Below are 22122 nucleotides of genomic sequence, written 5' to 3'. Positions count from 1 at the left end.
AATGAACTGCCTTAAATGCTTGACTTACCCAAAAGCATGGGAAGCCAATAGTTCCCCTTTGTTTTCTCCAGCACATTGCCTTGTTCAGGCAAAGTTGACTTGACAACCAATCAGCACCCTTTTTCTCCTGTGGAACAAATTGTCGTGTTTGTTTCAAATTTGCCATTCTTGCATTTATCCTGATATATCCAAGACAAAATGTTTAGGCAACATTCTCTCTTTTCTGCAAGATTCAAACTCTATATATCCAAGTAACAATTATCAGAGAATTGTTGAATCCCTACAGTTTAGAAGCAGGCCATTTGGCCTATTGATTCCACACTGACCCTCCAAAGAGCATCCAACACCAGTCTCACTCCCCTACCCTATCCCTGTAACCCTGCATTTCCAATGGCTAATCCACCTAGCCTGCACATCCCTGGACACTATGGGCAATTTAGCATGGCCAATCCACCTAGTCTGCACATCTTTGGACTGTGGGAGGAAACCGAAGCACCCGGAGGAAACCCATGCAGACACAGGAACAATGTGCAAACTCCACACAGATAGTCACCTGAGATTAGAATCAAACCTGTGTCCCTGCTTATGAGGCAGCAGTGTTAACCACTGAGCCACTGGGACATCCAAATTGGAATGCAATTGTTCCAAATACTGAAAAAATACAAAAAATATAATGAGGATTACTCTGAGCTCAGGAGACAGACTGAACTGCAATATTAGATGTGAAAACCATGGGTGAAAAGTAAAACATCTTGGGAAATATGAGCACAGAACACAGAAGTGAGTGTGATGATGCTGTCACTTTAAAAGGTTATTTTGTCCTGGGTTTTTTTGGAGAGAGATTGTAAGGCAGATAGTGTTGAACTGTATACTGAAGACAACTTGTGACGCCTTGGGTTTTTTCTTTACAGCTTTAATGGGTGTGGCCAGCTCTCACAGATCCAGATTTCTGGGTTTTGTTTTTTTTTCAGTAACATCAGAAGCTCTTGGGGTCTCAAAAGAGTTGGAAGCTTCAGTGAATGTCTCTTGGCTGCTACACTCTCTGAATTTTCTCGATGTTTTCTTCCTCTTGGATTGCAGAACTGCATGTGAGAATCTGTGTCTGAACTTTCCTTTTTGCCAAGGGGTGTGCTTATGGGATGTTACTATATTGGAACAGTTGATTAGTCGTAGGTACTGTATCTATTATGAGGTTAAGTTTTTCAATAGTCAAGTTATTCTAAATTCCTCTTTCTTTTGTTTGTATTTAACTATAGTGTCTAAATAAATTGTATTTTCCTTAACATTGAGTAGTTTGACCAGTCACATCGCATCTGGAACACCCACTTCACAACTACCTTTAAAATAAGAAAAATTTAGCTTCTTGAACTATTTTGAGGGGGTCTGGTCCATAATATGTGAAAATAAAGAGAGCACACTCGTGAAGGCAACAAAGAAGTAATGCTTAATTAAGAACAAAAAGTGTGGTTTTACTGAGATGGACATAGAAACATGGCAATTCTGGATTAAGAAAGTAAAAGAAAAGATAGTCTGAAACTTTTCTTGGACCACAGATTACCTTCATGCATCAAGCTAATTCCTTCTGTGGCAAGCATAACATTGTTGTATTGGAGATTGGCATTGCATATAGAAGTTTTGGCATGGCCATTGTGTTCAGTGTCTTTTTAGACTCACTGCAGTTTCTGAAATTTATGTTCTGTTTTTATGGCAGTACATCTCAAAATTTCAAAATGGCTACCAATTGTGCTGATCATTTGTTAGGTATCTAGAAAACACATAGATCTCACTTGTATCCTACATAATGCCAATCTCTAATACAGCAATGTTATTCTTGCCACAAGACGAATTAAGTTGATGCATGAAGGTAATCTGTGGTCCAAGAAAAGGTTGAGACTACTTTTGCTGCAGCATAGAAAGCTCAAGCGAGAAACCACTCAATTATTAGGATTCAAAGGGAATTGGTTAATCAGGCTCGTCAAGGTGTTTCTGCTGTCGGGTACTTTGTCGCCAGCAGAGCCTTTGTTCAAAATACAGGGAAGTGTAATGAGAAGATTTTGAAAGGAGCTGCTCACTAGTGAACCCGTCAGCAGTAAATGATTGCAGGAGTCTGTGATTGCAGGAGTAACACAACTTGAGGCTTTCATTGAACCCAAGGCCTGGTGCTGTATTGGTGAATGTGAGAGTGTGAACTGCAGGTCACTGTTTTGGGAGGAGGTGAATGAGATCTGGGAAGTGTGATTCTATGTTGAGTGTGCTGTGAGGGAGCATCTGGAAATGGGACTCAGGCCACCATGGTGGGGGCTATGGAATAAAAGTCCTGTGTCTTAGCAAAGCAATATTAGCAGGCATTTGAGTGCCATTTGACCACCTTCACGGGCCGAGTGATGGACAGAATATTGCCAACAGTGGGACCAGCTTCAGATCTGGTATAAGAAAGTAAATACATAATCTGTTGCCAGTTAAGCACAAGCCGATCTTAAAACTTTATCATATCTTTAATCAGCTTGCGATTATTGAACAACAGGTATGTGCTTCAAAAATGACATCTTCGAAACATACCTTTAAGGGTTAATTGAACATAACAATGGGATAATGAAATAAATTGGAAATGTAGTTGGCAAAGGTTGGGAAAACAGGCATTATTGTCTAGGTCAGTGCCACAAGATGTCAGCCAAGTGCCTAAATGGGGGATTGTTGGAGTTGCCCATGGCTGAAGAGAATTATTAGTTGAGGCAGCAGTTTTCATAGTCAGAATCATGGCCTTAATGCTCATGACAACCAGATAGATTTCTCTGAGACACTTCATTTTCCTAAATGGGAAAGTGAAATCTCGTTATTTTGTAAAGTGTAAAAGGGAAAGTCTGATCCCACCATAATTAAAAACTCTTTAAGAAATTACCATTACATATTATACATGTAGGTATACTGAAATTATAAGTACAACTAAAACTAACATTAAGGAATTTAGCTGAATTCCTTTAGACAAATAGTTGTACATTGTAGAGAAAAGACCCTATCCCATCAGTAGGGGGGAACTAAAGGATGAATGGTGTAAATAGCAAGGACCAAATGGCATATAATGAAGGGTACAAACAGATAACCTTATGAAAGGACACTGGGAAACAGACAACTTTGCAAGGGGGCAATCACAAATCATTACATAGTCGTTATGACCTTGGGAACACAATTGTAGCTTCACAAGGTACCAAACAGCACCCGCTCATTAAGATGCGACTGGCAAATGTCTAGGGAGGGGCAGAACAGTCAGAAGGGATGTGGCAAGTGCTAATGTTGCATATAATCACTGTAATAAGGAATGGCACCATAATCAAACACTTACATTTTCTGAATATGGCAGCTTACTGTTGTGAAAAGGGAGTATGGTTTATGTTCCTTTAACAGTTCTACGCTGCAAAAGAAAAGTTTGAATGGAAACACTGGTCTGTATTTCTGAGGGAGCCTTGAACAGAATCTCCAATCAGAAGTGTGGAACCCTTTCTTTTATTAGAAAAGTTGGAGTGGTAACCTGTGTAAGATTATCAATCCTCAGAAAACTGGGCACACTGTGTTTCTTAAGGGTGAGTAAAGCAGCAAAGATAAATAAACTCAATAATAAACAAGTATTTTGATTTGTTTTAATAATGTGCTTTAATTGTTAAAACTTTAGTCAGAGTTCAACAGAATAAATCTACAACAGTTGCATTACTGATTCAGGACAAAACACTCTTGCGAGCAACCAAGAAGATTGCTGCCTCACAGTCTGATGTAGTATTTACAGTTTTAGGAGCAATAAACATTTCAGATTGTTCTATTTCATAACCTGCCTCCTTCAAAGTTTTTTCCAAAAAGGCCTGATCAAGTTTCAGGCATGAGAACTTGTACTTATCCACTGTATAAAAGGTCTCGTTCAAAACAGAGATCATAATGAGCTTCCCACCAGGTTTTAACAGAGAGGTTACATTTCTAACTGCAGTGCAGTAAGCTACTTTATCTTTACAGGCAGCTTCCAGACACAAAGAAGTCATCAGACAGTCAACGGGCTCTAATTCCACAGGATACAGAGGGTTATTTTGATGAACATCACACTTCAAAATTTGCTTGATGGAATCTCTCAGTTTCTTTTCTTTCTCGGGCCATTTTTCCCTGAAAGATACAAACTCAGTGTCTGAAGCAAGAATCTACAAAGATTACACTCAATGTGTCCCATGTTAAAAGGGGATGACTTGCTTTGTGAATTTCAAACTTAATGTTTGCTGTGACAAGTTTCCAGTTGAGCGGATAATCCACAGCAAAAACTTAGTGATGACTGAGTTTTGGGAAGAACTCTGCTGGCTGATGTGCACAAATAGGTGAAGAACAGTATTTCTGTCAGCTGATGTTCATTTAAAGAAATAACATTTCCTTACTCTGTCATGTCTTTAAGTTCTTCAACAACAAGTTGGGTTTGTACAGCAGCTTTTAACAAACTGAAACATTTCAAGGAGATTCAAACAAACAAGATCAAGTTAAACTGGACAGAGTCACATAACACGATTTTAGGGAATATGGCCAAAAGCTTAGTTTAAGAACTGAATTCTAAACAGCATCTTAAAACAAGAAACAGATGTTGAGTGAGGGAGAGGAAACCAGAGCTCAGCCCTTGGTGACTGAAGACATTGGTTGCAAATGTCACAGCATTTAAAATGGAGATTCTGAAGAGACCAAAATTGCAGGATTGGTAGCGTGAAAGAAAAGGAAAGAAGTAACATTGAAATGGGAAGAGTCTATTCAGCTTTTCAAGCCAGTTGTGCCATTTAGTTTTTTCACTACTCATCTGCTTTAGCTCTTTCTATCCATTGTTGTTTAGTAGCCATTGAATCCTGGGATCTATCATGTCCATTTGAACAAGTGCAATAACCCATTTAATATCTAACCAACAGATCAAACTCTTTAACAGGACAGCCTTCTAGTCAGGATTAAATGCAGCAGGTTCCAGTCCAGAATGAGTGCCTCAAACCCAGAGTGGGACTTGAACCCACATCCATTGGACTCCACGGCCACGAACTGACAAGCTCATTCAAACAGACATTTGCAAAAATGTGTCAAAGTTGAAGTTCAGTTAAAGGTCTACAAAAGGTGGAAATGTAAGATGGGTATGAAAGGGGTTTGGGGATGGGTGGTGCAGAGAGAACAGGAGCAAATCAGTCACTGAATTTGTGTTTTGCATCCCCAGCATTAAGCAAGTTCCACTCACCAGCTTACCCTCCATACTTGAATGCTTCACATATTGATTATTCTGTTTTTGGAACCAATATTTGCGAAGTTACAGAATGGTGTAAGAAGAAGGGGTCCTTACAAAAGGAGTCTGACATTTTCCACTCACTGAGAATGTTATTGTATCTGATATCAGCTTTTCATCGAATTTTTTAAAGTGTTCTGAGCTTTTGGTTAGGGGCCATTTCACAAGGATGCTCAGCAACTGACAGAGGTGGCACCTTTCTAAGCCTACCCTTGCTTTTCTTTAAATACACTGGATTATTTTCTTGTCAATTGAATTAACTCTCTAATGCAAGCTACAAATCGAAGCCAAAGGCAGCAACAATCTCTCATTGCAGCAGATCCATTTTTGATTTTCTATCGGTTGATCTTTGTCCCTTGATACAGTATAAACACAAATTGCTTGGATTACTTTTGTAATTTGATGGAGCTATTTAGATCTCAAACACACACCAGAGGAGGACATGACCCAGTCTGTATCAATGGTGTTGAAGTGGAGATGATCGGGAGCTTCAAGTTCCTTGGAGTAAATATCTAACAATCTGTCCTGGTCCATTCATGTTGATGCTACAGTCGAGACAGCACAGCAATGCCTCTACTTCCTCAGGAGACTAAAGAAATTCGGCATGTTCACAATAACGCTTACTGATTTTTATAGATGCACCATAGAAAGCATCCTATCCAAATACCTCACAGCTTGGTATGACAACTACTCTGCCCAAGACTTGAAGAAATTAGATAGAGTTGTGAATGCAACCTAGTCCATCGCAAAAACCAGCTTTTCTTCCATTGATTCAGTCTACACTTCCTGCTGCCTTCAGAAAGCAGCCAACACAAACAAAGACACCTCCCACCTCAGTTATACTCTCTTCCATCAGGCAGAAGATACAAAAGTTTGAAAGCACATACACGGATTTAAGAATAGCTGTTATCAGACTTATGAACGAACCCCACATATATTAAAGTTGATCTTTCTCCGCACCTTCTCTGTAGCTGCAACACTATATTTTGCATTCCATTCTACGACTTTGATGTACCTATGATGATTTGTTTGGATAGCACACAAAACAATACTTTTCACTGTATCTTGGTACACAGCCATAATAAATCAAATTAAATCACACCAGGGGAGGTCAGGTAATTCAATGCAATTTAAGGATCAAACTCACAATTTGCTTGGTCTTTAAGTGTCAGTAATAAATTGAATCATGTATATGGACCAATAGGCAGTCTTTTCTATTAAAAACAGCAAAGCATGTCAGGGCTATTTATGATTACCTGTTGCCTTCCAGTTCACACACAAATTTTGCAATTGGGCTCCAGTCAAAAGCTCTTGGATCATTTTGTAGCCACTGCTCAATTTCCTGATGATTGTTGGAAGCATAATCAGACAAAACAAGTTCCTCCACATGCTCCATGGCACAGAGAGCGCAGTGAAGACAGGGACCACATCCAATTTCAAGCAGTGTGTGGAATCTTGAACCTGGAATAAAATGAAAGCCCAGTCATTAGTTGGGAAATAAAGTTGTAAAGTGTGATGGAACAGCTATGGGATATTTATGAAGATCAACATTCGCCTCCTTGAGTTGGTACGCAAGAATCAGGGTCACTTTTCATTCCTTCTCACCATCCCCATTGCTTCCTGATGATAGTGATATTACTCCACAGTTAGACTATTGCACATCAGGGAATGAAATTTCTCAACAATATGCAACATCGGGAAACCCAGTTCACCTGTTTTTTTTCCCCACCTTCAGTATTACGTTGGAGCTGGAAATGGTGAAGAGTGTGAAGAGTATTTGATAGAGAAACTCCTCCCATTCATGAAAAGGACGGAGAATGAAGGGGAGGGGTTTTTAATTAATTGAGAAAAAAAGTAAGAATGATGAGAGGAAAACCATTTCAGACGGTAAGTGGTTAAGGTCTGCAATGTAAATAAAAACCGAAAGAACTGCGGATGCTGTAAATCAGGAACAAAAACAGAAGTTGCTGGAAAAGTTCAGCAGGTCTGGCAGCATCTGTGAAGAAAAAAAATCAGAGTTAACGTTTTGGATCCGGTGACCCTTCCTCAGAATGTTCTGACCTGCACATGGACAGAACCACAGATGAGCAGCAGGCAGCTGTGTTTATTTACCCCTTCTATGCCCCACTGCCCAGATCTGTTAACGGCCACCTCGCCAGACCCAAGGGCAGATTCCCAAGGAGGTTGAAATTCAGGACTCTAGGGCTGAATTACGACTAAACATTTAACAAATGCCCCATTAGAAGATAAAAAAAGAGGCTGGAACCAATAACACAGTTAACATAATCATGGACCTGAGACATGGTGACGCTCAAATTAAATTGAGCAGCAGCTGCCACTCTCTCTAGGAACAGCATGGGATTATGGTGACCTTAGCCTTTTACATTCCGCTACATTTCTCTTTCCAATTCCTCAATTCTCCCTCAGTAAGACCACACTGATACTCCCTTGAACTTTCCTCTCATCTCGCCCTCAGATCAAATGATCACTTCCCTCCTAGACTCACCCAGAATGGTTACAGCATTGAAGGAGGGTGGCCATTTGGCCCATTGTTGCATGTACCCTGGAGGGCCAGTGGCTCCAAATGCATTGACTGATGGTATAACTTGTCTCACTCAGGGTGAAGACAAATTGCAATGAAGTCCTGAGGAAGGAATATGTATTTGGTCCAATGCCTCCCTCAGGTACGGGTTAAGGGCATCTTTTGTTTGTCATTACCTACCGTGGCGGGGGAGGACTTCAGACTATAATATGGTCACATGCTTATGTTGGCTGTTTTAGGGCCTTCGTAAACCCTGTATTCTTGGCCTAAGCAGCCCATTTTAGAATTAAAATTATCTTTATTGTCACATGAACTCAAGTAGGCACAGTGAAAAGTTTACTTTCACCACTTATGGCATCATCTCAGGTACAAGCTACCCAGGTACAGATCCTTAAGTACGAATTCTTAGGGGAAAACAAAATAGAAAAATAAAGATTAAAAGTCCGTCAATGTATTAGAAAAATAGAGAAACAAGCGTTCGGGAAAAGAATAATTGCAACTCAGACTGTGCAGGGGTTTACCTTGAGACCAGGAGTCCGGGTCCCCGTTGGGACCTGGGCTCGGGGTCCCCGCTGGGGCCTGGGGTCCGTGCTGGGTCCGGGGGTCTGGGTCCGTGCTGGGTCCAGGGGTCCTGGTCCGCGCTGGGGCCAGGGTTCTGTGCTGGCTTTCACTCCATACAGACATCACCAATGCCGAGGGCAGGTACAAAAAAACTCAGAGAAATAAAAAGAAACGGATGGAATGTATGAGCTCCGGCCCAGCAGTCCTACTCCATCACCATCTTGGATGGTAATTTTTACTCCTCATTCCCTTGCTTTCAGTAGATTTTGGCATTTTCTCTTGCAGTTAGCAATGGAATATTCTTCATCACACAGTCAAATGTGCCCCGATTAGCTTTTCCTCTCTTCCTGGCAAACACTGCAAGCCTTCGCTTGTCTTGCCTGATCCACCACTCAGAACATCTACACTACTTCAGTGTAAAACGGCTCAATAGTCTACTCCCGCTCCTATTCCGTCCTGTCACTCCTACATCAATATCCATTTCCCCATTCCCCAATTAAATCCAGTACCTTCTGTAGTAACTCCACTGAGGCTGTTATCCTGTCAGCAACTCACCCTTTATCCCTTTATTTACACATAAACAGTCCTTGACTATAGTATTGCTTCATATAGAGTCAAGTACCAGAGAGTCAGTATCTCTGAGCCTCAACCACTTTATGTCATTTGGCCAGTTTAACAGCCCCATTCAGGGAATTTACATTCTATGAGTTCCAGCCGGCTGACCTCATTATAAACACTTTTAATATTATCAGTTCCCTTTCACTTGTGCCTCTCCCCCTTTAATTCCTGTTTTCTCCCCCCTACTAAGTTAATTTATCACCAATCCTGCTGCTTTATTGTTAGTCCAGTAACTCAGGTTGTAAACAGTGGGAGGACTGGGACTATGCAAATGGGGGGGAACATCAGTTCCAAACATGCACTGATTTGGCTAAAAGCTTATGATTCAGGAATAACACCGTGTGGAGCTGGATGAACACAGCAGGCCAGGCAGCATCAGAGGAGCAGGAAAATTGACGTTCCGGGTCAGGACCCTTCTTCAGAAAAGGGTAGGGGGTATGGAACTCAGAAATAAATAGGGCGAGGAGGGGTGGGGCTGGGGAAGGTAGGTGGGATGGTGATTGGATTCAGGAATTGTTTTTAGCCTCCAACTGTTTTGTGCTGTTAGAAATACTTTGTGAGACCTCTTCTGGCACAGTGGTAATATCCCTTCCTTGAGCCAGAAGGATCAGATTCTAGCCCTGTATATTGGGGTTCTTGTGCCTCCTACCTGAGACTGGAGGATGTGCTCAAGTCTCACCTGACCTGGTTGTACATCTGAATACACTGATTAAAGTAACTAGAAATTCCACTGAGCAATAAGCTAAGTAACTATTCTGTAAGATTGCAGTCAGAGATTCACAAATTAGGGTGTCACCCTTCAGAACAACATCGAGCAATTCAGTCCAGTTAACAAAGCTGAAGACTTTACTCACCCCTGGAAAAGACTTTTACCAAATTCTTCAGAACAAAAGGCAAAAAATCATTTTCCATTGGATTACCAAGCGGAGAAGCATAATATGTTTCCAAATAAATCCGAGAGTCAAACTTTTTCTCATAACAATTTCCGTCAGTAAAACCTAGCTCCATTTTACCTCCAATAAGGAAGTGGACTGAGTGGAAAGTTTGTTGGCTGTTCCCAACCCACTTTATATTTAAAGCGGCAGTCAATGCATGTAAAAGTCGCTTGAGAAAAATGCTTTGTTTCAAGAGGAAGGGAGGTTCCTGAAAAGCTGCGTATGAATTTTCTCACATGGTCATTGTCCAAAATTCATGATATGAAGTGTTTTTATCACAGTTAGTTATTTATGTTCAATACAGGGAATAAAACCTACCAAATCCTGTTTTATGAGGAGTTCAAAGTCCCCTAACTGTGCCAGAATTCTAAAGTCTAGTCAATGACCTGTCAATTTACACGGAGGATGAACTGTATTCCAACATTTTACCCTCTAAGGAGTACAGACATAAGGGCAGCTGGATCTAAGCTTGACTATTTAGATTGGGGAAATGCAAAGCTGACTAACTTGAATTAATTATATTTAGAATCAGTCCAGTTTAATCCCACACATCAGCATTTCCTTCATAACATTGAAAATGATTTTTCTTTGAATGCATGTCTAAAAGCTTTCTGAATGTTCAAATGGAGCAGAATCTGAAGCTCCCAGAAGTGGACAGATGAGAAAATTTACACCACCTGTCAGCATTCCCATTTGCCAGCAGCAAGCTGCCCTGGGCCATCTTCCCAGGGTTCTATTTGTCCTCAGTTCCCCTATAAGTATTGATGAACAGCTGTCTGCAGGTGGCCTAGGCAGCAGACTGGAAGAGGGGAGGTGTGAATAGTGTGCGTATGCGTGTAAAGTGCAAGGCATACCTTAACCATTTGTTGTCCAGCCCTATGTGCCTTGAGATGGATTGTCGGACTATTTCAGGTGGTTGTTACGAGGCAGGGTGATAGGGAGAGAAATCCAAAGCTGAGGCCCCTCATTGGCAGCTGAAGGCACATAAGCTAATAGTGGTGTGATTTAACTTGGCATGGCCAGAACTGGAGGAGCACACAGATTGGAGATCTGTAGGGTGGTTCATGCCCCATATCTCTCTAAAAGACAGAAACGTCTATTTCTGAGGTAAATTCATGTCAGGGCTAAGCATATCAGCTGCTGCATGTGTGAATGGAGGGGGAGGGAGAGACAGAGACAGACAGACCACATTCCAAAGATTCATAAAGCTTGAGACAAGAAATTCCTCATCTGGGCTTAAGTAGTTAAGAGTTTATCCTGAGACAGTAACGCTTAACCTTTGACTCTCCAGGTTTAAGCAATCATTCAAAATGTACAATTTTAAGTTTCCTTTGAAACTTAGATGTTTGAACGAAATCATTTTTCATCGGTGCTAATTGCAGAGAGCAATGGATCCAATCCTCTTAACCTCACATCATAGGACAACTGTCTTATCCAGGAAATCAATCTAGAGAACTTCCATGGAATGTCAACATCAAGAAAGTGTGCCTAAAGTGCTGGTGTTCAAGAACTGTTCACAATATTCCAGTTGAGTTCTGACTACTGCCTTATATAGTTTCAGCAAGAAACTATTCTAATTTTATGCTCCATTCCCTTTGAAATAAAGGCCAGCATTCCCATTTGCCTTCTGTATTGCCCGCTGAACTTGGATGCTCTGTTGAAGATGTGGTTCCGCTCCTCTGGGGAGGGGCTGTCCAGTATAGTCTGAATGGAGTGCGCTGCACCATCCTGGTGTGTTGTACTCTTTGTACTTAGAGCAGGCAACAAGGCAATGTGTTCAAAGCTGAGGAACTGGGAGAGTGGGAGCAGTCTTGTGAGGAGGAGGAAGCTGTCTTTGTCCAAGTCAAGGGTGTTACTAGCCAGACTGAATCTCATTGCACTTGCATCCAATGGTTGAGAGCTGAGTGCAGCAGACAATTGTAAAATATTCATTGCTTATGATCTTTCTTTTAATTGTGGAGAGAATATCAGCTTCTGTTGCTTTTGTTTGGGTTCATGTTTGCTGTCTGTAAATAAAGGCTTATATATGGATTGGTCCAATTATTTGCCTGCATGTGATATTTCCCTCTTGCACAATGAAAGGCTGTGAGTCCACAGTGAATTTTGGCAGAAGTGTGGCATTGGATTAACGGGATGCCCCTACAGGAGTACTGGTCTTTCAATGGATATCAACTGAATGACGAGTTGTTATGGGAATGACGCATAGTAAGGTGGGGTGGGGATATTAAGGTAGCTGTGAGAGTGGGGTTAGTTGTTAATGAAGCAAGTTTAGTAAAAACAATTCAGGGCTACTTAATAATTACCTGTTGGCTTCCAGTTCACACACACGTTTTGCAATTAGGCTTCAGTCGAAAGCTCCTGGATCATTTTGTAACCACTGCTCAATCTCCTTATGGTTGCTAGAAGCAACATCAGACAAAACAATTTCCTCCACATACTCTGTGGCACAGAGAGCACAGTGAAGACTGGGACCACATCCAATTTCAAGCAGCGTCCGCAATCTTGGACCTAGGAAAATTCAAACACCAGATATCCAATCAGAGGGAAGGAGTAACGCAAATCCAATAAGATTGAAATAATTTATAAGTTGAATCAAATGTTTCTTGTGTGTTCAATTAATCACATTGCCAGTCTCCTAGGCAGTGTTCCTTCTCATTTTTTGTTCTTCAGTGTGGACCGCCAAGGTAGCAGCTTGTGGAACATGGTGACATCACTCCCATTATTGTGTGTGGAACACAGTGTGCACAACACTCAGTCACACACCCGAGAGGGAACATCGCCCTGAGCTTTCAGTTACTGTCCCTATATAATCTAATTGCCCTGTCCCTGCTTTTATTTTAATTTTTCATAGATAGATAGCTTACTGTCCATTAATATAAACACAAAATGTGAGCATACAATGTAGGAGCAAGAGTTTACAATTTGCATTTCTTTTCAACTGTTATCTCTTAACTTAATTTACATGGTATGTGTGTTGCATTTAATTAACTTTTCTCATGTTTAGTAGCTAATAAATTCATCCTTTTTCCTTTAATTCAAGAAAGTCTGGTTAATTTGGTTCCATTTAAAAGAAAAATCTAATTGGATTGGGAAAAGGCATTCGTGAGGCAAGGGATATTTTTCAAATTAAACTTGTTGGGGCCAAGCAAGAGAGGGTTGAATTAAGAAAGGCAGCCAATCCATTCCTCTTCACCTGCGGACATAACCATTGTCGTGCAACCCATCCTGAATGGTAATAAATTGGGGATAGTCACTCTGGCCTGATCATTAACAAATTGGCATGAATATCAGTATTTGCTTTGTCTATCTTAGAAAGAATCGGTATTGGAAGGTTTCAGCAGCATCTAAGTTAAGGCAAGTTCAAAGTTTCCTGTGTTACGGATGTGAAAGTACTTGGTCTTAATAATGGACAGGATGTATAGTAAGAAACTATGACTATTACTGTTAGAATTAGCAAGATGGTATGCCCTATTTGATACAGTAATGAGTAATCACGCAGATTTAGTTTACAATATACAGGTGCATGAATATGTATTGAATAAAAATTATAAATATGATAAAGTTCGATATTGTGTTAGAAAGATAGAAACACAAAGCAGTTACTATGATTTAAAGTTTAGGAAATGTTGACCTGAATGTAATTAAACAGAGACTGTCCACAGTATATTGGGCAACATTGGTAAAGGGTTAACTGACAGAAATTCAGCAACAGGCATTCAAAAAAGAATTTCATAAATTGATCCAGATTATACCCCCAAGGGAAGTATCCTGTCAACCAAAATAAGTACGTTGATGACTAACGAAATTAGAGACAATATAAAATCTAAAAGAAAAAATGTACAAAAATAAATTTAAAAAGCACATATGCTGGTGAATAAGAATGTTAAAATAAAATCATAAGGCATGACAAAAATATTGCAAGGGCTACAAAGTCGCATGAGAAAAGACACAGAATTTAAGAAATTCCTTCAAAAGCACCTTTGATCTGTGCCGCCTGAAAGCAACAGAAGCATGGTAACACGGCCACCTATAAGCTCTTCTCCAAGTCACACAATATCCTGATTTGAATTATACTATCGTTTTTGAAAATCGCAACGTCATTTAACCACACCCAAGGCATGAATAACAAATAGTAACTAAAATCAGCATTTCTCTCCATTATAGGATCAGAGAATCATTTTGCTGCAGAAGAAGATAATTTGGTCCATTGCACTGGTTCTCCAAATAAGGATTATGACTTAATGATGTTCTCTTGCCTTTACCCTGTGCTACTGCACATTGTTTCAATTCACATATTCATCTCATACCCTCTTAAATGTCCTGATCGAACATGCTTCCACCACAATTCCAGGCTGTGTAGTCCAGACTCCGACCAATCATTGTGTGAAAACATTTCTTCAAACATCATATTTGTTTGGAAATCACATTTAAATCTTTCATTCTCATAGAATCCCTACAGTGTGGAAACAGGCCATTCAGCCCAAAAAGTCCACACCACCCAGACCCATTCCCCTACCCCTACCCCTACATTTCCCGTGTCTAACCCACCTAACCTAAACATCCCTGGACATTACAGGCAATTTAACGAGGCCAATCCACCTAGCCTGCACATCTTTTGACTGTGGGGGGAAACCAGGACACCCAGAGGAAACCCACACAGACACAGGGAGGACATGCAAACTCCACACAGACAGTCACCCAAGCGTATAATTGAACCCAGGTCCCTGGTGATGTGAGGCATCAGTGCTAACTGCTAGGCCACTGAGCCACTGTGCCACCCCTTTCATGAGTGGGAAGAGTTTCTCCCTATCAACTTTGTCCAGACCCCTCATGATTCTGAAAAGTTCTACCAAATCTACTATTAGCCTTCTGTATTGTTAGGCTGAAAGTACCTCAAGGGATCTTTAAGGCCTGATCAAAATTAATACAAGAAGACACATGCACTTTAATAGAGACAAATGCAAACTAATAAGTGAATCTATTAGCTTAAACTACATAATATATATATGTATATATTACTGCCTTCTATCCATTGCGAACTTTAGTGACGGTGGCACACGGAGCTTTCAGATTCCATAGCACCCATCTCGTGAACCTCAGCTCGATGGTGAAAAGAATGATGAGTGGAGTAAAGTCCCTGATATTAATACTATTCTGCATCTAAGGTTATGTGCTGAATAACCATTTTGCAATAATCCCAGTAGTTTTCCAGACTTTCAACTGTGCAGAAAACAAGTTGAAATGATTTTCTGGAAGCTCTATGTTAACTATATAAAAGAATGGTTCCCAAAGACAATCAAAGTTGTATAGTTGCCCAGCCCCAGCCCCAGTCAAAATAGGCATGTTTTTTACACTAGACCTATTTTTGTGTACTTTTCTACTTCAATTGCTATGAGCAATGAATCTTAAATGATTAACCCTGAATGGTCTGGTTTGAAGATATTTTTAAGCCCAACACTACGCTTTCTCCTCTTCAAGGAGAAAGGCCCCAACTTCTCCAGTCTATCTTTAGAAGTGAAGTTTCTCACCCCTCTAACCATTCTTGTAAACTTTTTCTGCATGCTGTCCAATTCATTCACACCTTTCTTAAAGTGTGTTACCCAGAACTGTACACAATACTCAATCTGGGGTTTAATTAGTGACTTACACAAGTTTAGCATAACCTAATTATTCTATTAGGAAATCTAAATAACACGTGAAAGTATGCAACAGCATACTAATGGAAATATTTCAATGAGAACAAGTCTTTCTTTCCCCTCCCGGTAACTTCCATTTTGCCCTTCCCATTGTTATTAATTTAGCCTGAATCCTGAAGCCTGTTAAGTCTATAACTATTGCATTTGATGAATTTGTTTGTAACCATTCCATTGATAATGACGAGAATATGGCAACACCCTGTGTCATAATGTTGCTGCAGTGTAGATCAGAGGTGGTTACCTGTTTTACTGCTTTAGCAATCATATGCAGGAGGCTTGTGACTAGGGAATTAGGGGAAGACAGTTCAGATTCATTCAGAACATACTGAACAGATTCAACAGGTTAGGGCTAAGTTTGCTGTGGATTCCAGGACATCATTCAAAGTCCAATAGATTTGTACTCTTAAGAACCTTTCATATATCTGCTACAAATTGTAAGGAATAACAAGGTGAGCAATTGCCTACTAAAATTTTCACTGAACGCTCACAAATTAACACAATGTACTTTGCGTAGTGAGTTACAGCCTGATGAATTAGCACCAAAGATTTTACTCACCATTTGAAAAGGCTTTTACCAAATTCTGCAGAACAAAAGACATGTAGTTCTCATCCTGTACATGACCAGATGGAGAGATATAATATGTTTCCAAATACATCCATGAATTAAAATCTTTTTCGTAACAATCGTCATCAGTAAAATTGTGTGCCATCTTTCAATGAACAGAAGCACCAACTGAGAGAAAGACAGCGGCAAGTTTCAACTACATTCAAATCCAAAAGGGAGGTAACCTTATGAAAATGTGCTTGAAAAAAAATTTGGGTCAGATTTGTCTGAAGTTCTAGTGACTCCAAAGTCCTATTTTTGCTGGTAAGGAATTAAAGAGAACTTAAAGTGCAGGTAGTCATGATAGTGAAGAAGGCATTTGGTATGCTTACCTTTATAGGTCAATGCATTGAGTATAGGAGTCGGGAGGTCATGTTGCAGCTCTACAGGACATTGGTTAGGCCACTTTCGGAATACTGCGTTCAATTCTGGCCTCCTTGCTATGGGAAGGATGCTGTGAAATTTGAGCAAGTTCAGAAAAAGTTTACAAGCATGTTGCCAGGGTTGGAGGGTTTGAGCTATAGGGAGAGGCTGAATAGGCTAAGGCTTTTTTACCTAGAGTGTGGGAGGCTAAGGGGTGACCTCATAACGGTTTATAAAATCATGAGGCGCAAGGATAGGGTGAATAGCCAGGATCTTTTCCCCAAGGTGGGGGTGTCCAGAATTATTGGGCATAGGTTTAAGGTGAGAGGGGAAAGATTTAAAAGTGTCCTAAGGACAACATTTCACAAAGAGGTGGTGTGTGTATGGAATGAGCTGCCAGAGGAAGTGGTGGAAACTGGTACAATTACAACATTTAAAAGGTATCTGGATGGGTACATGAATAGGAAGGGTTTAGAGGGATATGAGCCAAATGCTGGGAAATGGGTGTAGATTAATTTAGGATATCTGGTCAGCATTATTGAGTTGGACCAAAGGGTCTGTTTCCATGCTGTACAGTTCTATGACTCTATGATTCTAATATGATTCCCATATGTAGGAAATCCAAACTTAGCAGGGCAAGTTCAAGCCCATGCTGTGTATAGTGGGTATTGGATGAACTGACATAGAGAATGCAAGAGCAGAGGGGTGGTGGTTTGGGCTACATGAATTGACATTAGTTTTGAACTAAAGTGGGGAGAGGCCATAAGTGCCATGAAGATAGGTGAGGTGGCAATTGTTAGCATAAGCTGACATATGGAGAGTATGAGGAGTTATTATGGGTGGGTGAGGGTATAAGTTGACATGACTTGGCATGTTTGAGTATGGCCAGCTGGGGTGGGGGAGTGGATGGGGAAGGGATATGAGAGGTGAAGGCTGGAGAGCCAAATGGTTAACAAAACAAATTGGTTAAAGTCTCTGAAAACTTAGGTGGGCATTGTAATCAGTCAGCCTCATCACCTAGGAGCCTCTGTTGCCACTTCCAATCTGCATCCAGGGCCTGACTCCATCCCACACTTAGCGTTGGAATTGTGCTGTTTGGAGCAATTTTTCCTTTTCCCTACTATAGCTATTCATGTCAGAAGCAAAAAATCCAGCACTGTTTGTTCGAATAAAGAGCTGTGTGTCATTAACCTCACATGGCCATTCCATAAAAATCATCTGATGATATTTTAAGGCAATTTCTCAAAACCTGCCTCGTCACCTAAGCTCCCTTTACCACCTCTCATATCCAATTCTCCCACTCGCCACAAGCAGAAATGTTGCTAGGACCTCCTGGGATTCCTGGCACTCGTGCCATCTTTGAAGCCCAGCTTTGCATCCAGTCAAGTGTTGGCAGTCTGCAGCTGCCCTGCACTGTTCCTGTCAATTGCCGCAGACATGCCCAGCAGAGGACTTGATGGGCAAGGGGGGCGTTGGGAGAGGTGGCAACTGCTCTGCGTGAAACATGCAGAAGAAGTTGGTGTCTGGCATCCAAGAGGGAGAGCCAGAGGATCAAGAGGTGAGCTGGAGTCACCAGGTTACCGCTCTGAGTTTAAAACTTGGGAATTGTTGCTCTCTTCTGTCTGTCCTTCGGAGAATGGGAAACTACACATGCATGAGTTGTAGGATTATTGTACATGCAAATAAGCCTCTTATCATTCATTCGTGTAAATCCCATCTTGCTGGTTAACATTTGAGACATTTTGCTGTCTATGTCAGACACCTCCTTACGGCTGATCCCACACGATTCTTCCAACATCATTGCCAATGCCATGTAATTCAGTGGCTGGGAAAATTCGGGATAAAATTACTGCATCTGCTGATACTTTATAAATAAATTGTAACTATTCCCATCACCGGATATGTTGAAGAAGCTTCCTGACACTCACTACAGTAAAATGGCATAACACATCATTTTGCCTATCATGAGATAACAAGGTGTAGAGCTGGATGAACACAGCAGGCCAAGCAGCATCAGAGGAGCAGGAAGGCTGACGTTTCAGGCCTAGACCATTCTTCAGAAATGGGGGAGGGGAAGGGGGTTCTAAAATTAATAGGGATAGAGGGGGAGGCGGATAGAAGATGGATAAAGGAGAAGATTGGTGGAGAGGAGACAGACAGGTCAAAGAGGCGGGGATGGAGCCAGTAAAGGTGAGTGTAGGTGGGGAGTTAGGGAGGGGCTATGTCAGTCCAGGGAGGACGGACAGGTCAAGGGGGCGGGATGAGGTTAGTAGATAGGAGATGGGGGTGCGGCTTGAGGTGGGAGGAGGGGATAGGTGGGAGGAAGGACAGGTTAGGGAGGATGTGACAAGCTGGCCTGGTTTTGGGTTGCGGTTGGGGGAGGGGAGATTTTGAAGCTTGTGAAGTCCACATTGATACCATTGGGTATCATGCCTATCATGATGATTCTTTGGTGAAGTTATTAAATTAGTTGTATTCCCCCATCTGGCCCAGTAGACCACAGTAGAACTCCTGACAGACATAAACCTGGCAGTAGACATTATTAACTACATAGGTTACAAGTTAAAATCTACAGAATGCTGTCAAAGCTGTAAGTAAAAATTCTTGTCATCTGTAAATTTTGATGGTGCCAATAAACTTGAGGATAAAATAGCAAGAGAGACAAAGCAAAGGGAATTGTATACTTGGAGGTTTTGGCAGTTTATTTTGAGGAAAAATAACGTTAGTGATCAGCTTGTCCACATGAATATATTTTGAAAATGTCCTCACAAATGGCCAGAAAAGGTAAATATAAGGCTAGTTATGGCAGGGATTTAATATCACTAGATGATACATCTAAAGTGAAGTCTCCTACATCTGGAAAGGTAATCTTAATTTTTCTTCAGCTCTTTCAGTCTCATATTCTTGAGAATGGAGATGAATCAGCACTTTTCTTGATGGTGACACTTTTCTTGGTAGCATTTTTGTGAAACTGCCCAAAGCAGCAAATGCAAATGGAATACTATGGAAATTAATGAAATACATTTTTGTCCTGAATTATGCTCCTGGGCATTTTAATTTTTATTAAGATTTGTTTAGCCAAATGTAAGCCATCACCAATTCAAAACAGATTCTGCAAGGTTTTATTGTAATCATCGTGGAAATCTCATGAAATCAGGTGATGATTTCTTATAGGCTGATACTGTATTTATGAGATTTTTTTTGATAAGATTATTGTTGTTTTTAAAATTGAGAGAGAGGATTTTTCTGCTAAGTGGTTTAACCTGTTAAACAGATTGGATAAGGAATAACTTCATCTTGAATTTTCTTAGAAGGGAACTTGCAATGTTGGAACCTAAAGTGGGCCTCGTGTCTGTGCAGGTGAGCAGTGTGACCACAGCAGATCCTTCCTGATGCTGATCTCCTGATTGGCTGTCACTGGGTCCATTGTCTCTCTATGCTACCGGTCCAATCAGAGAAATAGGAGATAGTAGGAACTGCAGATGCTGGAGAATCCGAGACAACAAGGTACAGAGCTGGATGAACACAGCAAGCCAAGCAGCATCATAGGAGATCTGTAGCCTTGGTGACATCACTGAGGCTGCAAGAGGAATGAGAAGATGACTCCATTTTGAGATGGGAAGCAAGAAAATACTTTACCTATTAGCAACAGGGCCTGCTAGTGACACCATATCAACAAAGATTCCCAAAATGGCTACCAGCTATTTTACTGACCCCACTCATATCTTCCTGTGCTCTACCTGGAAACCAGCAACATATTTGGATGCTGGGAGTGACTGAAGAATCTAGAAGCCCCCATTATTCTGGGTTGGATATGTATGTAATGCAGTGTGAAACTCTGTAAGTAAAGACAAAACAGTGTAAATACTGTCTTGAGTTTTATGGATTTCTGAACAACATGACTGAACATCTTGTTTGAAAGTCAGCACCTCCAGCAACACAACATTCCCTCACTATTGCACTGAATTGTGAGCCTGGACTTTTGCTGAGATGTTTGGTGTGAATTTCTAAATGTAAAATGTTCAAGTTAGAGGCAAGAATGCTAGGAATGTAGCCACAGTTGACAACCCATCTCAGCTAAGGTCAACACAGGGTTGGAAAATGACAAGCCTTAAAAAGGATTGGAGTGTCAGCCTTCATCAAGCTCCATTAAATTTACAACCTTTATGTTTCAGAAGTGTGAATGCAACAGAGAGAACTAAATGAAATCAATAATAGAGCAGGATTTTGATTTGGTTTAATAATGTATTTTTATACTTTTTTTTAACCATGGACATGTAATCCCTTTACACGTCCATTCCCCACCAGGATGGTCTTAGGCTTGCCGCTTCTTCCTGGAGCAAAGACCTGAACCATCCCCACCCTCCTCCGCTTGGCCGAGCTCGTCCTCACCTTCAATAACTTCCCTTTCAACTCCTCTCATTTTCTTCAGGTAAGAGGGCTTGCCATGGGTACCCGCATGGGCCCTAGTTATGTCTGTCTCTTCGTGGGGTATGTGGAACATTCCTCGTTCTAGTCCTATTCCGGCCCCCACCCGCAACTTTTTCTCCGATATATCGATGATATCATCGGTGCTGCTTCCCTCTCTCGTCTGGAGTTGGAAAACTTCATCAAGTTTTCCTCACCAATTTCCAACCTGCCCTCACTTTCTATCTCTGACTCTTCCCTTCCCTTCCTTGACATTTGTTTCTATTTCTGGGAATAGACTGGTCAATAATATCACTATAAACCCACTGACTCCCACAGCTATCAGGACTAACCATCCTCACACCCTGCTTCCTGTAAAGACTCCATCCCATTCTCTCAGTTCCTCAATCTCCATCATATATGTTCAGATGAGGCCAATTTCAACAAGGGAGCCTCCAAAATGTCCACCTTCTTCCTCAACTGAGGATTCCCCAGCTCTGTGTCGACAGGGCCCTCAACCGGGTCCGACACATCTCCCACACTTCCGCCCTCACCGCTTCTCTTCCCTCCTGCAACAGCAATAGGGTTCCCCTTGTCCTTACCTACCATCTCACCAGCATCCACATCCAGAAGATCATCAGATGCCATTTCTGCCACCTCCAGCAAGATGCCACCACCAGACACATATTCCCCTCCCCTCCCCTCCCTTGTCTACTTTCCGCAGGGACTGTACCCTCTGGGACACCCTGGTCCACACTTCCTTCACCCTCAACACTCCCCCACAGCCCCATGGCACCTTCCCCTGTAACCAGCAAAGATGCTACACCTGTCCATTTACCTCCTTCCTCCCAGTATCCAAGGGCCCAAGCATACCTTTCAGGTGAAGCAACACTTCATCTGCACTTCCCAGAATCTAGTCTCCTGCATTCGCTGCTCACAATATGGTCTCCTCTATATTGGAGAAACGAAGTGTAGACTGGGTGATGACTTCACAGAACATCTATGTTCTGCTCGCAGAAAAGACCCTGAGCTACCTCAGAGGTAGTAGGAACTGCTGATGCTGGAGAATCTGAGATAACAAGGTGTAGAGCTGGATGAATACAGCAGGCCAGGCAGCT

The 22122-nt window shown here is 41.4% G+C and overlaps 1 protein-coding gene and 1 pseudogene across 1 annotated transcript; both read right to left on the bottom strand.

Moving 5' to 3' along the window:
- Positions 1-3629: 3629 nt before the first annotated feature.
- LOC109914452 (nicotinamide N-methyltransferase-like) lies at positions 3630-10155 on the bottom strand. The gene is made up of 3 exons (XM_020514043.2): positions 9854-10155; positions 6535-6739; positions 3630-4143 (listed from the first exon to the last, which is right to left on the bottom strand). Exons 1-3 carry the CDS (start codon positions 10005-10007, stop codon positions 3711-3713), a joined length of 792 nt encoding a protein of 263 aa, XP_020369632.2. The 5' UTR covers positions 10008-10155; the 3' UTR covers positions 3630-3710.
- A 2123-nt stretch (positions 10156-12278) lies between these two features.
- LOC125486703 overlaps positions 12279-22122 on the bottom strand; it is a 23072-nt pseudogene continuing 13228 nt past the window's right edge.

The sequence above is a fragment of the Rhincodon typus genome, chromosome 32 (assembly GCF_021869965.1).
Source record: "Rhincodon typus isolate 14 chromosome 32, sRhiTyp1.1, whole genome shotgun sequence".
Lineage (NCBI taxonomy): Eukaryota > Metazoa > Chordata > Chondrichthyes > Orectolobiformes > Rhincodontidae > Rhincodon > Rhincodon typus.
Note: the sequence above shows the minus strand (reverse complement) of the source record. Positions and strands in the feature narration are given on the sequence as shown.

Coding starts and splice junctions, on each gene's coding strand:
- LOC109914452 (XM_020514043.2), bottom strand. CDS start 10,007: ATGGAGCTAGGTTTTACTGACGGAAATTGTTATGAGAAAAAGTTTGAC. Junction 6,740..9,853: donor GGTAAAAGTCTTTTCCAGGG/GTGAGTAAAGTC, acceptor ATTTTATTCCAG/GTTCAAGATTCCACACACTG. Junction 4,144..6,534: donor TGTGAACTGGAAGGCAACAG/GTAATCATAAAT, acceptor TGTATCTTTCAG/GGAAAAATGGCCCGAGAAAG.